The following is a 17,686-nucleotide window of genomic DNA, read 5'->3' as shown; positions in this document are numbered from 1 at the left end:
TCGTTTTTACCAGCAACAATCTGTATTCAGCAGTTGACAACAGCATGCAATAGGTTAGGTGGATTTAGCTTCCTGAATATTACAATAGAAGCCTATAAAGGTGCAGTTTGGATGACGAGAGACAAAAGGTTTCCAATAAATGAAACAGTTGTAAGGAAAGGCTTTATCCTGCCAAGGCAGGAGGCATGGTTAAGATTACTTGGTTAAAGAGTTAAATACATAGTGAGGAGATACTCATGTGAAAAGTCAATTCTGATAAAGCTGACACTCAAGAAACTACAACACCCAGCTACCGAATACTAAAAATTCTTAACTTATTCTGTCAGATATAAAACTCTTTTAGGTTACAAAACACTTCTGTTAGGCATGTCCCTATTCATTCGTTTTTATTGTTGCTGTTCTTTTAATGTCCTTTTATCTGTACTTTATATTTATATTTGGCCTGGGAAAGTTAATATGTTAATTTTTGTGATTAATTTGACCTGTTTAATGCATTAGAAAATATTGTCGCAACCTAAGCCAGAAATGATGTGATTGTGTCAGGTCAGGGTGGCATTTTCATGGAATTTTTTTTTACATTACAAACCAATAATACAAAAAAGTTAAGTGTGAACCTAAATAATTACATACACATTCAATACTGTATTTATATACAGTGTACTACATTTAAAAAGTCTGAGAACATTTTTTTTTAAATTTCAAATTACATGTTTCACAATGCCTTGCGATATGTCAGTATGTGGTACTGGTATTCATTTCCTTGATTTATACATACTGACATAGGTGCAGGGGAGTGGGAGGAAGGGGGGGTTATGGTAGTCCTGGAGCAACACATAAGAAAAGTAACCAAAGGTAAAAATTACGCTCTCTCTTTTCTTTTTTCATGTCATGTTTCTGTAAGAAGATCGAATCAATGTCATATCACATGCATGCAAAATATGTTTTCTTTTAGTGGCACTAAAACCAAAATAAGTCTCTAGTACCTTCCTAGTCTGCCAGGTAGCTTACAGTGGTTACTGCCCTACTATAATGATAAAATTCAATGAAACAGAAATGTAATGATTATCACTAGCCATTATTCAAATTTGCAGTATCTTTGTTAATTTATGCAAAGAATGTAACATAACCACCCAAGTAATGCACAGTTCCAGTTTTTAAGCAATATAGCGGCTACACAGAACTTTTTTAGAATACCAGGAGCAAAAGTGTAGGTAGAGCAGTGTTTTCCAACTATTTTTCTGTGGTGGCACACTTTTTGTAACCCAAAAAACCACAGGGCACACCACGATTCTACCAACAAGAAAATCATTAAATCTATACTTTGCTAAAATGTCTGAAGGGGCAGGACTATCAGAGACACTGGCAAAAAAAATAGTTTGGAGGTTGGCATTTGCAGACACAGCACCTAGTAGGGCACTTTGGATGTGTTTTCCTAACTTCCTTGTCCCTCTGCTTGCTCGTACAGGCAGTCCTAAATGTCACACCTGGGCAGCTCTCATTGTGCACCAGTCGAAACACACTTGTTTAGAGTATAATTATAAAGTTGATGATGGTGATCAACAACTGAGAATGGCATTTGCAGAGTTTTAATATAGAGTTTTAACGTATGCCCAATTAAGAGATGCTTATTCTTTCAATTAAATCAGTCATTGGCACTGCATTCAATATCTACAGATGTTACGATCATTTTATTTTACTTTCACATGTCTGTGTCTCATATGCTATGCCAATTTGAGAATGAATACATTGGCCTCGTTTTCCTATTACCTTCTTTTCAACCTGCATTCAAATTCTGGTTGTACTTGTTAAAGTAGTGTTTTATTAAATGTTCAGGTTTCAGGTCATTGTTTAAGTTTAACCTATGCCATTAAGTTTGTTTAAAATTATTTTCTGTTGATTATTCATTAAATTTGTGATTCAGTACATATTTACTTCATGATTTATGTATTATTTTAATAATTAATTAATAATGTTAGATGTGATTAATCACATACAATTATGCGATTTGTTAATTTGTTAATCGGTTCCAGGCCATATATATATAAACATTATAAAGTATCTGGCAAATAATACAAAGAGTACATGACACATGTTTCACCCTTTTTTTATTGGGGCTCGGCATGTAATGCCTGTGGTTGGTCAGGCAGTTTTCAAACATCTGTGAAGTACCCAAGTCCATCCCCCCCCCTCCCCGCTATCTCTGTATATATACAGCATGAGTCAAAATTATGTTAACACTAATAAATTATTTTTTTTCTGCAGACAGACATATACCCTAGATGACAGATTAACATTAGAGCAAAGAGGAGTGGTTGCAAGATTGAAGGAAATGTAATGTTCGCCGACTGTAGTTCGTCAAAGGTTTGCAGAACTACAGTTTGCGGCCGTAAATCATCAAATGTTACCCTGTGTGTGTGTGTATATATATATATATATATATATATATATATATATATATATATATATATATATATATATATATATATATATATACAGTGGGTATAGAAAAGAATCACCCTCTTCGAAATATTCCCTTTTTTTGCTTTACAGCCTTAAATGAAAACACACAAACCAATATTCTATCCAGCTTTACTTACTCAATGCAATCTAAAACATCCATGTGAAAGATATTACAGCTACAGTTCAGAAGAAATTTAAAAAATAAAAAACAAGGAATATTGAGATTAATAGGATCACCCCCCCATGTCAATGTTTTGTTGAACCACCTTTTGCTTTAATTACAGCCTTGAGTCTGTTGGGATTCTTCTCTATCAGCTTTGCACATCTAGATTGATCAATATTTTCCCACTTTTGCCCACAGTTGTGCCTTTGTGTTTGTAAGGATGTGAATCTGTGGACCCAGTAATTCAAAATGAATCACAAAACTTCTATACAATGTGATTCTTCCATTTCATTTTACATTATAATATATTGCAGAGTTGTATACTGTTAAAATCAAACTTTATATAGGGAAAGTAGGTACTGTAATCTGCCACAAATATCAGACTTTTAATAATTGCATAATGTAAATAAAGGAACATTTGGGTATACAGTACTTTCGAGGGGTGGAGTTTAAGATATGAAACTTTTTTCCACTTTAAAAAAAGAATAATAAAAAGTAAAATTTTTTAAAACATAAAATAAACAAAGTACTGAAATACTGAAAGGATTAACAGTACTAATATAGAACTAATTAATATTAATATACTATTACATTTATATTCATTATGGTAATACTTATTATAATCAATGTATTTTTCTGTTTTCTGACCTCTTTACCCAATTCAGGGGTTGCAGCATCCTAGATCCAATTATAGCACCAGTCCAATAGTTACACACATATGCACATATGTGAAATAAAAACACTCCCAAAGGAGTGAAACTAGAGACATACAATTGAATAGAAAAGACAATTCTTGACTTGAAAATACATTAGAGACTCTACTGAAAACTCTTGGGGGATGTGCAGTTTTTTATGCAGTGTGGCAGCCGGCTGGCGTCCATGCCCAGCCGGGACACCCCTGCACACTGTATTCAGGGGGAGCAGCCCTGGACAGTGCAATACCTCTCCCTGGCCGCTAGATGGCCGCCCCCCTGGGCTGAAGTAGTGCCTTGGTTCCCCACAGGGCTCCCTGGGAATTGGAGTTGGGTGCAGCCCTGTTGGGTCCCACAGGTACCGCCAGGGGGTGCTGTGTTTGGGACTCCTGAGCCCGTGTGTGCAACAGATTCGTCACACCCGGAAGTGCTGCCGGAACTCGGTGATCAAACACCTGGAGCACTTCCGGGTGAACTATAAAAGGAGCCAGCAACCACCACTCAGCGGCCAGTCGGGTAGAGGAGGACAAGGTTGCTGAAGAGGAGTGGTGGTGCCAAGGAGAAGAAAGTGCTTGTGCTTTACTGGTGGTTAATAGTTCTTGGGACTGTGTATTGCCAGTGGGGATAATGGGGAAGACGTGCCCCACAGGTGAAGAAAAATAAAAGTCTCTTTATATTACACGTGCCTCCCATATTCAATCTGTGCCAGATCAGGCGCTATATAGCGTCCATCTTACAGCAGATACTATCCAACCCAGAACTAAATCTGAGGGCCAACAGTTTGGAGGCAGTCGCAATAGCTCACTGTATCAACCACATAATAAGCATGATGGAAGACAGACATTAAGAAGCTTCACCATAAGGATCCTAAATCCAAAACTCAAAGGATAGCCTCACAATTGAGCTAAGGCTTTTAAGTGAAAAAAAGTTTATGTCCAAAATGACAAAAAGGAAACTGAAACAAAAAACATAAAAACCTCACGCCAGGCAAAAACAAACAATGTTCCTTGGAATTTTTTAATATTTATTGCAAAGAATTAAAAAAAGATACACAAAAAGCAATACAGAAAAACAAAGCAAATATGTTTTGCCTAAAAGGCAGACCTGAAGCAAACAAATCCAAAGACAGAATATAGTAACAATAACTAAAAAATGAAGCCAAGGTCAAATCCAATAAGGCCAAACAAGAATTGCAAGAAGCACAAGCTGAAAACAGAAATCACCAAGAAACAAAGCCAAAGCTGAAGTCAAAGCTTCATCTTTTCTTTAAATTCTGGCTGTGCAGTCTCCCACCTACATAATCAGGTGGACCTGCCTAAATGGGCTCTATATACAGGAGACAGGGCAGATGAAATCAGAAGGCAAACTAATACATACAGTGCTACCATAATATAACAGTATACAACAATTAATAAACACAATATCAAATACAAAAAACACAGAAAGAACAAAACCAAGAACAGAATTAATAACACAATATGAAATATCCATCCATTCATTCATCCATCCATTACCCAACACGCTATATCCTAACTACAGGGTCACGGGGGTCTGCTGGAGCCAATCCCAACCAACACAGGGCGCAAGGCAGGAAACAAACCTTTGGCAGTGCGCCAGCCCACCGCAGCAATATGAAATATTACATTTAAATAACTAAAAAATAAACAAGAACAACAATCCTGGTTATGCCAGAACATTACTGGAAATTAACAAAATTCATTATTTTTAGTTTACTGGCTTTGAAGATCAGGGGTTCCCAAGTACTGCCCTGCAGCTGGTTTGCACAAAATCTCTAAAACACAAAACATCAATTTCTTGATCAATTAATAACTCACTTGTAAACAACAAAGCCTGCTGCAGTTTTCAACATGTTTTTCAATTCCTATTAGGAGCAATTGCTTTTTTGCTAAGAAGGATTTCAATCTTTTGTACAGGAGTCATTAAGGTTACATGAAAATTAAAGTATCATTTTTGTCAATGTGTCTTATGGAAACAAAATATATCACCTTTATTAATTCTTTTATATTTAACATTTTATAATGTTAACAACTGCAACAAAGTATATATATATATATATATATATACTGTATATATATGGTGTGTGTGTGCATGCCCTGCGGTGGGCTGGCACCCTGCCCGGGGTTTGTTTCCTGCCTTGCCCCCTGTGTTGGCTGGCAGACCCCCGTGATCCTGTAGTTAGGATATAACAGGTTGGATAATGGATGGATATATATTACTGTGTGCTTTCTGGTGTCTATTTTTTTTTTACTCTAATTAGTTATGCCTACTTAAACAAGAAGCTTTATCAGATTGTATGAACTAGCAGAAGAATTTGCTTTCATGCATGCTAATTCAATTTCATAAACCAAACAAAAATGCTTTCATTGCAAAAGTTACTAATGTAAAGAATGACATTAGTATCTTTGTCTGTAGAGAACTACCCTTTAAGCTCTTTTACAGAGAAATGTGACATTTTCACTTAAGTATCCTAACGTTAAGCTCACTCAAGATTCTAACCTTAAAACATGCTCTCCTATTGTGTGACATTTATGGAAAGATCCTTTTAAAAGATGTCCAACACTTGATTAAATTATAGTGCATTGTCTTTGTCCTTACTAGCAGTTTTCAATATTATTCCTTGTTTCATGATTGATCTCACAACAAATCACCACAGTAACCTGACAGGTTGATTTATTATTGAAACTATCGTTTTGTGATTTTCTTTCTTAATATTTCTCCATCTAGCCCAAATGAAAATAAACAGTTCAGTGGACAATTGAGAATCAGTTCTCCATTGCTGGAGTAAGAAATTAAATTTTGTCTACATCTTTGACACTCTGAAGAAAGGTAAATGAAGCAAGCCTCAGAGAAGCACATTTGAATAAATACAAGTAAGTGATGACATTAGCATATGAGAAATGTAAACTCTGCATTATTGCTCATTATTTGACATGCGAATTGCAAAGCTAAGGTAAAAATAATACAATTTCTTGTCAACCCACTTCAAAGGCTTACAGTACAAAACACCTTCTAATAAGTGTACCATTATACAACATAAACTTTAGTATAGACATCTAATTTCAAAGTGTTAAACATTAAGAAATATTTACTCTGGAAGCATCTAGAAGCTCACTTACCTGTGTTATAGTGCTTGGTGCAGTAGCCTAAGTCTTTTTCATCTTTTAGGATGAACTGGGGAAGAGTGAGACCTTCTGCAACTTGAACTGGATTCTCATGCAGCCATTCAAAAACCAGGTCGTTCATTGTGTAGCCAACTGCGAAACATAATATTGACCATGTAAAATCAAATATAAAACTACCAAAGAACAAAAGTAACATAAAATAACATGTCAGGGTGAAGGGGTCCCAGTGCCTGTCTTCGAACCAATAGGAGGACAGCAGGACCAAACCCTTCAGAGGGTGTCATTTCATTGGAGGGTCCACAGACACACATACTTCCACACTCACACAATGAACCTATAACATTCACATGTTGTGGGATGTGAAAAACTGAAGTATTCAGAGGGGAACAAATCCATACAGACACAGGGAGAATAGCAACTGGGAGTGAAATTAGAAATCAGGATATGGAAGGTGGCAGTACACACCAATCGTACATCTCAGCCCAAGGCAATAAAATAAATACAATTTTAGTGAAATACATACACTGTTAAGTCCTTCTGTGAATCATTCTCATTAATGTTTAATACTACAAATTGTTAGTTGTATGGCAGCTATTGCACTTTTCATTTACTGTAGGACAGTAAGTTCCTGGTTTGTTTCTTTATTTTTTCTTTTGACACCAGTTAACATATTTTTTGTTGCAAATTTTGGATCTGACAAAATGAATAAGAAATATACAGGTAGTCGCCAAGTTACGGACATCCGACCTACAACTTATGAATGGGGCCGCAGCTGTGACGCATGCGCCTCAGTAACTGCTGCTCCGTCATCTTCAGCCTGAGGACGCTGCAAGTGGTTGCTGGACAGAGGCAGTGTACTGTGCCTTGGGCAGCTCCCGGAAGCAAGTGGTGACCCATGGTCCATAGTCACCAGGGCCACAGCTATCGCTTGTGTGCAGGACGGAGGCTTGATGGGGCGGTTTGCTGCCTGCCCACCACACCACCGCAGCTACTGCTCCTGACTGGACTCCGGCTGGATGGAGCAGAGGGGAGCATTTCACTGCCCGCACACCACACACGGCTGCCCCGTCTCGGTGGTCGGCAGGTGATGCTGCAAGTGGTGATCCGGTTGTGGCTGAATGGAAGCCATTGAGGGTGAACGGGTTGGCGGGGGATAGCATTGAAGTGTGCCTCGGGTGGTTGCCTGTTGAATGGGGGTGGTGGTGGGCGATTCACTACCCGCCTTTGGCCGCACCGTGTTCGTTCTCAGAGGGTGGATGCTGCAGGCAGCATACTGTAGTGGAGGTGACTGTGTGGTGGGTGGGTGGTGAACCGCCGCTACTCACCGCCCCCATTCATTCTCAATAGCAAGCCTGCTTGTACTGTTACGCACATAGCAGGAAGTTGTCTCATGTCAGTACATCAGACGTGTTGATGACGGGTGCCTTCCTGCTGTGATAGCGTGTACAGTGCTGTGCAGAAGAGCTCATCTTAACCTTTTGTCTTCACCCTTCAAGAATGTCTCTGAAACACAAATCTGATGCAAGTGCTGGTGATACAGTAAAGAAGAGAAAAACCATCACCATTGAAAATAAAGTAGAAATAATAAAAAGGTCAGAGAGAGGTGAAACTCCATCATTCATTGGCAGAGTACTTGGTTACAGTCGGTCAACAATAGCATTAATTAAAATAATGTATCTGTTCCGACTTACATACAAATTCAACTTAAGTACAAACCTACAGTCCCTATCTCGTACGTAACCTTGGGACTGCCTGTATTTGGGATGGGATGGGATTCACCTCTGATATCTGTTACAGTAATAATGAAATCTTTCAGTGTTATAACAAACTTTACAATTGATGCCTTATTCACTTTTGCACAGTCAGTTGTTGCTTGCTGTTGGAGCTGGCAACACCTACTGTATATTAGCATCAAATGAATGGAGAATGATCCTTTTTTAGTTAGTAGCAAAATACAGGGAAAATAAAAGCAAAAATTGTTGACAAATGCTGACCACGCTGAAGTTTAAAAATTAAAAAATTGCAATCTTTTGAGGGAAAACAGCAATATAGTGATTTGAAGAAAGAAAGAAGTGAACCCAAGTGAAGATGAAATATTAGACTCCTGCTCTTCCCATCACATTTTAAAAGAAAACTGACACATTTTCCCTTTATCTGCATTACTTTTACGTTCGACACTCCGGTTTTCTTCCCACTTCCCAAAGATGTGTATAACGCATATCGGACATAGGTGTCAGGGTCGGGTGTGGGGGTTGCAATTTGCGTGCCCTCCGGAAAGCCAGATGATATGTTTTTTTTTTCAGATTTGCTGTCTTTGTGTTAATGTATTTGGACTTGATTGCCATGGCAGACATTAATTATATTGCGTTTTCAACTTTTTCTTTGCATTACGGGCTTATACTACGTGTCAGTACACCAACCCTACGCAAATCGTAATCACTCTGCTAACACTTATGCTGTTATATTTGAATCCTACGAAGTGTAGAAACACTGCCAGTGAAACGTTCAAATTAGAAAAGATGAAGCGCTCGCCAAAGGGTGATATGTCTCAGTGCCGCGTCCGCTGCTCTCGTCCTTTAATGGGGTTCGGCTTCTGATTCTTCTCAAGTGTTGTACTGTTAAATGAAAAAATGTTTATAGAGAAAATAGAGACGAAGAATATAACTGCTCTTACAATATCCCCAACTCGTGCAACCCCAAATGCAGTTCAGTTTTTTAGTCAGTAAGTAACCATTCATTTACAGTTATTTTGCTAAGCATTACATCCATTCATTATGTGTTTTAAATGCTCGTTTATATCACAATACATGCCATTCCCATGCAGAAGGAAACGTAATTAGTTTGCGAAAGTGAGTGACATCGTTGCGTTTACTTTTTTACTGCAACTAAACATACACACTACTATTAAGTCTATGGAGTATTAAACAGGGAGGTCATTAATATTTTTGATGCTACCTATTATGTCAAAGTCCTTGATATGTAATAAAGGTATTGTGTGTGAATATTTTATTAACCTGGGGCCTCATGTATAACGCTGTGCGTAGAATTCGCACTATAACATGATATAAGCACAAAAGCCGAAATGTGCTTACGCACAGAAAAATCCTGATGCAGGAATCTGAGCGTACTCCAACTTCCACGTTCTTCCACTACATAAATCCCGGTCAACGTGAAAAGTTGCTTATTGAACATGCAAATCAATATAAATAGCCCTTAAGCTCAGCATTCTGTGAAAAGACAATGGGGAAAAGCACGGGGGAAAATATAAAAATTTCAATGAATATCAAGTAGAGGCAAAGGAACAACATACTATTTGTTGATTTAAACAGTGGTATACTCAACAAAAGGAAGTTGATCGAGTGGCATAGCGTGTTGGAGAAACTTGAAAGCTCAAGTTCACAAAGTCGCACAGTGCCACAATAAAAAAGAAGTCACATATCAAAGTCGCCGTGAAAAGGCGAGTTGTAGCCCACTGTCTGAGTGTCATATGAAAGCTTATTAGGGTACAGACAAAAAAAAAATAGGCACACAGTGGGAAAAAAACACGAAATGCCAACTTTAATCTCGAAGTTTCCACTTTAATCACGTAGTTTATTTTGTAATTAAAATAGAACATCATAAACTTCATCTTAAAATCATTTAATTTACTAGTTTCTCAAATCCTACGTAACTAAAGTAGCATGTTAAATACTTTGTTTTGTATTTGATCTTCTATATGCTCTATGTGTGTGAATCACTACGTGCTTCCGTTCTTTCTCTTCCTCCGACAGGACACAGAATCCATTACATTCGTGATATTACAGTTCTCTGAATAATTAAAATGCTGAGATGTATATGTGATATCATGTTCATGATGATAGGAGTTAAAGCATGTTATTAAACATAGAAACATGATGGCGCAGTGATTGTTTATGTCTCACACAATATGCTACTGCGCCATACGCGACCTTCGATGAAACAATTTATTGTAGCAGTACTGTCTCTTTCAAACGTACTAACTACCAATTCCTGTCCTTACTTTTCTATCTCCAAGTACCCAATCGCCACACAATCAGCTCTGTAAAAGACGTTAAGCCATCTGTAAGCTTACAACGATGATTCTTCAGAACTTTTAAGGAACATTGAAATATCTTCATAGTACATGTTTAATTATTCTATCCGGCTATCCTTCCAGTGTCGCGCCAGCCTCAGTAAATATACAGCGCGAGGCAGGAACTTGCTATCGCTGCGGCACCGTGTCCTCACATGTTTAATTATTAACAATACAGATTATTTAAATGAAGTTAGTTTTATCTGTATAATATAATCAACATATTTTGCTGCATTTCATCTTAAAAATGATATCGTCATCATATGTAAATACGCGCTTTATAAAGTGGGGCAGGTTGTGCAATATTATAACTGTAGTGCAAGTTTACAGTGGGGTATTTGTACTTATAAGTACAAACAGTTCTACAAGGAGCAATTGATTGAGTGCGTTTATAGTTCTTGGGATGAAACTGTTTCTGAACAGCGAGGTCCGTACAGGAAAGGCTTTGAAACGTTTTGCCGTGGCTGAGGCAGCGTGTGCTTGATGCTGTATACCGATAATTCTCTTTCCGATCAGCTGCTGCTGTGATTCCCCACTCAGATACAGTGATATAAATACTCCAAGTGGTGCAGTGATTGTAATATGGAAAAAGATGATCCACTGTGGCAACCCTTAACGGGAGCAGCTGAAAGAAGAAAAAGAAGAAGAAGATGGTGCAGTGAGAGTAACAACGCTAAAGCAGTTATGGTATTTGGAATAGTTTGACAGGTTAATTACAATCAGATGCATTAAATTAATAAACAATATGCGGTTAATTTCAGTGTATTTATAAAGCCGCGTCAGGGATGTTGATCTAAAAAAGAAACATAAATCACATAGGAACAGTAGCATTGCTTTGACACTGGGTGCTGCCAATATGCAAAACCAAGTGCAGAACTTGCGTATGACAGGGTATGAGGTACCGTGGAAATGTGCGTGGCTTTACGCCAAGGTTAGGTTTTATACATCGTGATTTGAACATGGAAACGTTCTTATGCAACATTTCTGTGTATACGTACCGTTTATACATGAGGCCCCTGGTCAGTACCTGGCCTCCGAAAACACTGAACGTTAAAACAGGCAAAGCGAAAGCACGACTGTGATTTTAATTGGTTAAGACCCCTTTTTGACATGTAAATGACAGACTTTGGAGTTGCTAAATTGCACTATGTTTTCTTGGCAATTCGACGAGCCATTCTTATTGCTTTAACATTAACACGTAACTGTTTGCGGAGTGAAAAAGGCATGAAAAATGTGACAATGTGGCTGTGAACGTGCATGTAGTATTCACACTTATTTGGGTATGCGTAATCTGTTCACCTAAATAGAATTTCTGAGCATAAGAATGAACTGTTAAATTTATTAACTGATTCGAACAAAATTATTGCATGCTACATCTGTTCAAGCGTCCAGGGTTTAACTGTAATATAATCAAGGCGGGATTAGGACTCCAACCTCTCTAAGTTCACTGCACGCATTTCCACCAGACACACACTAATTACAAACATCTCACATATGCAAGTAATAAAACAGGAATAAGACAGAAATTAAAGTACAAAAAGATCTAAAACAATATATCGAGTAAACTTCACCTTCATTTTTTGTTCATGAATGTGACAAACTGAGTGCAACATCATATAGCTGAAATTCTAAATTTCTGTTCAGATATCACAGTTAACAAAAATTAATTAAACATTTTTAAAAGGCTCAAGTCACTTTGTAACACAAAACGGGTTTGGGTTTGTTTGGTGCGTTTTTTTCTCCTGCAGCTATGCAGTCACCTGCCAGTTTATTGGTTGTTCGCATGTATGCAGATGTTATGTCGAACCAAGCAGCCTATCGAAATGTGCTTCTGCACGTGCGCAGTACAGTAATCCCTCCTCGATCGCGGGGGTTGCGTTCCAGATCCCCCCGCAATAGGTGAAAATCCGCAAAGTAGAAACCATATGTTTGTATGGTTATTTTTATATATTTTAAGCCCTTATAAACTCTCCCACACTGTTAACATTATTAGAGCCCTCTAGACATGAAATAGCACCCTTTAGTCAAACGTTTAAACTGTGCTCCATGACAAGACAGAGATGACAGTTCTTTCTCACAATTAAAAGAATGCAAACATATCTTCCCTTCAAAGGAGCACCTTCAGGAGCAGAGAATGTCAGAGAGAGCGCTCGCTAAGAAAAGCAAACAATCAAAGAATCAATACGTGCTTTTAAGTATGCAGAAGCACAGCGATAAAGCGGCATTTTGTAGAGGAGCATCCGTATCTTCTAGGCAAACAGCCTCTGTGCAAACAGCCCCTCTGCTCACACCCCCTCCGTCAGGCAGAGAGAGTGAGAGAGATAGAGAGAAGCAAACAATCAAGCACCGCGCGGGAAGCAAATTGTATATCATTGAGGAGTTTTAGTTAATATGTAATACATGCTCTGATTGGGTAGCTTCTAAGCTATCCGCCAATAGTGTCCCTTGTATGAAATCAACTGGGCAAACAAACTGAGGAAGCATGTACCATAAATTAAAAGACCCATTGTCCACAGAAAGCCGCGAACCAGCGAAAAATCCGTGATATATATTTAGATATGCTTACATTTAAAATCCGCGATAGAGTGAAGCCGCGAAAGTCGAAGTGCGATATAGCAAGGGATTACTGTACTGTATATGTTTATTCTAAAACACGTCAACAAATAAGTTTCATAAATAAATAAATAAAATAAAATGAATTAAAAATTACCCTACTAAAATATTATTTGTCATTTAAGCCATTAGGACAAAACATATCCAATGTCTCAATCCAATGCTTTTGTCCGGCATTGTTGTGATTGTAATCCAAACATGATTGGTATGTGCAACCTTAGAAAAAAAAATTGGCTGATGGTGAGTAATACCATACAAATGTTATGTTCATTTCGACATTTTCACTTTTAAATATTTGAATGTGTAGCTTATCTTGACAAGGTAGCACAAATCGACAGAACACCAGCAACAGAATTGGACTGCACGATAGTGCTAAAGCTGCTGGAAGCGGTCATACTTGACTTGACTGTCTGTAAAGTCACTGCCATTAGTCTGATCTGCAGTATTTATGGCAGGTATTTTTTTAAATCGTTATTTTGTTTACACTTTTTTTTAAATGTCTGATACAGTTTTCAGCACAACAGGGTGTTTTACTTCCCTCTGTGTTTTACTTTTCTTTTAGCTGTACCACTTGGCCGTTGCTTTGAAGGATCAGTTATATGGACAATTTCTCAGGTTGTGGCACTATAAAACAAAAAAATGTACGATCCCATAAGAGTGACATATGAAACACCCGTACTGATCATGTCCCTTTCATGTCAACCAACAAGGACTCATTTATTTTCTTTAAAATGCTTTTTATTTATGTCTAATTGGATAGACTTATAATAACAAGGATTTGGCCTTATATGTTATAGTCTTCTATATTAAACTTAACAGATTTAGAGTTTTATTTATTTATTATCACTAGTAAATCATGCCTCCTAAAATCAAGAAATTGGGTGTAATTTGGGGGTATTTTCTGCTATTGCTGTTTAATAGCGACCATATATATAGTTTACCTCAATTTTTTATTATTTCTTTTAGTTTCTATAATTTTGTGGTTCGCAGAAAATTTTAACCCCCTCCCACTAATCCTCCACCCAAAATGTCCTGCAGATGCTCATGATGTTAGGTTATTTGGCAACTCTGAATTTGCATTATATTGAGTATGCCATACAATGGATAGACATTCTGTGCAGTGTCACTCTATGCCTTGTGACAAAACCTGCCAGGATAACCTTTGTAACCCTGAATTGGATTGTACGAGTATCAAAGAATGTGGATGTAGAAACTAGGCATTAGTTCATTTCTTATTCAGAGTTACCTAATCTGTACCAAACTTAGTTTTTACCTCTTTTTATTCTACCAGTTTATTTCACAATGTATTTAACTCATTTTGTGACTTGCTAAGTCAGTTATGTATGTCTACAATAATTTAGATAAATTTGTATACACCCTGGTGGTATGTTGACACATTTCCTAAAACTGCTGCCTCGCATGTCCAGGAGACTAGACTCAAATATTACCTTGGTTACTGTCTATGTGGAGTTTGTACATTTTCTCAGTGTCTTAGCATTTTTATTTTTTGAGTGGCTTAGATTATTTGGTGAATTTCAACTACCCAGTATGAGTGAGTATAAGTGTGTGTGCGAGTGTGTACTTTGATTGAACTGGTCTTCTGTCAAGAGTTTATTCTAGTCTTGTGCTCAGTCTGACCATAAAGGCTCAGCAAAGCTCTATACTTAAATTTGGCAGGTTTAAAAAATGGAACAGAAGGATGGATGCCACATCTATAAATACATACTGTATATGTGCCAAAATATGGAATACTATATGCAGAATAATGACTTTTAATTTGTGGTGGAAATATTTTACTTGTTTGTGATAGGAGAAATGTCATGCAGACTTGTATTTAATGGAAGGTTTAAATGTGGATGGTATTGTTTCATTTATTTTTATTAATTGGCAATGCGGTGTTCTGACAATCATATGATTTTTTTGCCAGAAACACAGCTATTGGTTGTTTGATTTATATGAGTTATAAAGGCATTTTATTCCTTCTTTTCATTTCTTTTAAAAAAATCTACAAGCAAACGTCTGCTTTTCCCCTAAATTCTTCATGATGGTACACTTCCATTGTAATCTTCAATGAGACATTCAACTATGGATTATTTTTTCTTGTGAGCCGAAATACAAATCAAACTGACTCAGAATAAGAATTGTAAATAATGCAGTTTGTGAAATGTTAGAACCCTTTTATATATTGTCTTAGGCTTTGTTGAGAAGAGTGTTTGAATGGAACATTGAAAGGGATAGAATCGCCGGCTAGTTGTCTTTGTGGTGTTTCTAGTCTCTCCCTTATGAAAGACTATCCTTTCCTTATGTGAGCAACATAAGGGATGCCCATGAACTTTCCTTTATTATTATTAATTCCTTTATTCCTTTATTATTATAAATTAACCAGAAAGTAAGTAAGAAAATTAAACATTATGAATGACAAAAACCAATAGAGAAGGAAAAGAAAAGAAAAGACTACTCCAAGGACAGGCTCACTGTTCTAGATCTGCTGGTTTTCAATGGGAGATGAAATTGCTTTAACTAGATATATAAAGTATCAATACTAATAAATATATAAGCAAATAAATAAATGTTTTAGTGTAAAAATCTAACACGTTTTCATGTGTAAAGGAAAATAAAGCGAACATTGAGAGTTTTTTTGCAGTGATGAAATTGTATTTGCTAACAAAAAAGTGTGTTGGAGGCAAACAAATTGGAACAACTTCGCTTAAGTCTGAAATTGTTGCCTTAAACATTTTTCATTTACCAGCTGTAGATGGCTAATGTCAGCAAAAAGGCTTGGAGTGAACATTTAATTAGTGCAATTGTGACTGCATTTGTTTGTACCATATGTTTTACAAAAGGTCTCTGCAGATACGCTTCATTTGCCATGTACTGAATTGAGATTTACTTGACAGGATTCCAAATAAATATTGTGATAAACACCTTCCGCTTGACTATTAAAAGTTGCTTCTTTCCCTACACTTTCCTCTCCACTCTTCCCTCCGCCCTGATATGCTTGTCTTGAATTGTGTGTGTTATCCCTCTTATACTCTGAGATTGCAAGCTCATTTGAAATGCATGAGGCCTTCAGCAACTGTGTTGCATGCTTGACACGTCTGAGTAATAGTGATGTCTGTTTTAGTCCCTTGGGGTCTGAGTTACAAAAGCATAAATTATTCAGTATGTTATTTCCCCTAACACGCCACTTTTCTTACTAAAACTGAGAACAAAACAGGAAGTCCTGTCATGTTTATGAGCAGGCCTTTTACTGTTAATGCTACACTATACAGTATGTGACTAAAAAATGTAAAAAAAAACTTTTTTCTACTCTACTTAGAATGGAATGATTGACAGCACAGGTGCAATAAATCATAATCATTAACGGCGCTTAAAATTATACCTTCTATAAAGAATGACATAATATATGAAGTTGACTGAGAAATTATGGCACCTGGTGAAGTCAGTTTTATAGTGTTAATCCCTGATTGTTTAACAATCTAACAAGTCAAAATATTTTTTATTTTTCTGGCATCAGTTGCTTTCTACTTCATAAGCTCTGTATTCTTTGACAGAGTGAGTGGATATTTACCTTCACTACTGTGGTATCCACTGTTACTTGTTCTCCAACTGCGAACACAGCAAATGATTATTATCATGTTATTATATTTTGGTTGCCTTGTTTACTTTATGATGGGGGGTTTCCTTCTACTTTAAAATATCTGTGGGGAAGTGTCTTTGAATAACATCAAATATCAAATTATGACAAAGTAATCATGTAATTTCAAACATACTGTGCGTTAGCATATTACATCGTGCTAAGCTGCATTCATATTATTTGACAAATCACTTACCTACGTCGTGCGTTGTATCTCAAAATGTACCATGTGGCATAATAACTCATTTCTTGACTGATTAAAGAGCCCACAAGTTTGCATCTCACAATCTTTAAAGTACATTAATGTCAGTTGTTTATCATGACAATTCATCATTCATTCTCTTTTACTTTTCGGGTTTGTGGGTATGTATGCAAACCTTTAGGTCTAATTGGAGTGACCTGTCTACAATTATAAGAAAAGCCCCATCAGTCTCAGCAATCAAACCAAGGCCACAGACTCATTATTTTAGTATAACATTTTCTTGCTAGAGTTGCTGCTGACAATGTTTTATTCTGGTCTGTTACTCTAGTTTTTAATTAAGTGTAGTAATTATTTTATTTTGCTATTACTAATGTGTTTACATTTTCTTTTGCTTCTCAGCATCTGTGGTGGCACTTGAATTGCCTTTGAGTGAAGATGATATCACACATAACAGATCCATTTATGGATATATTCTATCTAAACTGTCATGTTTAATTGTAGAATAATAATTTTCAGAATGCCACTGATCCAAGTAAAGACTATAAACTGTGCAGACAATACATGTGTCTGTATGTTTTTATATAAAGCATTAATTCCTTGGAAGGGTTCTGTGATTGGAGGAAGGATGTGGGAGTTCCTTTGGGTGTTGCCTACGTCATTCAGGAGCTCTGCTGGACAGCCAATTA

The 17,686-nt window shown here is 37.0% G+C and overlaps 1 protein-coding gene across 3 annotated transcripts in view; it reads right to left on the bottom strand.

The window, feature by feature from the left end:
• The window catches only part of glra4a (glycine receptor, alpha 4a), a 271,453-nt gene that overhangs the window by 46,148 nt on the left and 207,619 nt on the right, over positions 1-17,686 (bottom strand). For all 3 annotated transcript variants that reach the window (XM_039766014.1, XM_039766015.1, XM_039766016.1), the window contains exon 6: positions 6,453-6,590. In XM_039766014.1, coding sequence (XP_039621948.1) covers positions 6,453-6,590 — 138 coding nt within the window. The remainder of the gene's footprint in view (positions 1-6,452; positions 6,591-17,686) is intronic.

The sequence above is a fragment of the Polypterus senegalus genome, chromosome 10 (assembly GCF_016835505.1).
Source record: "Polypterus senegalus isolate Bchr_013 chromosome 10, ASM1683550v1, whole genome shotgun sequence".
In the NCBI taxonomy this organism is placed as follows: Eukaryota; Metazoa; Chordata; class Cladistia; order Polypteriformes; family Polypteridae; genus Polypterus; species Polypterus senegalus.
The sequence above is the reverse complement of the archived record's forward strand: the minus strand, read 5'-3'. Positions and strand labels throughout refer to the sequence as shown.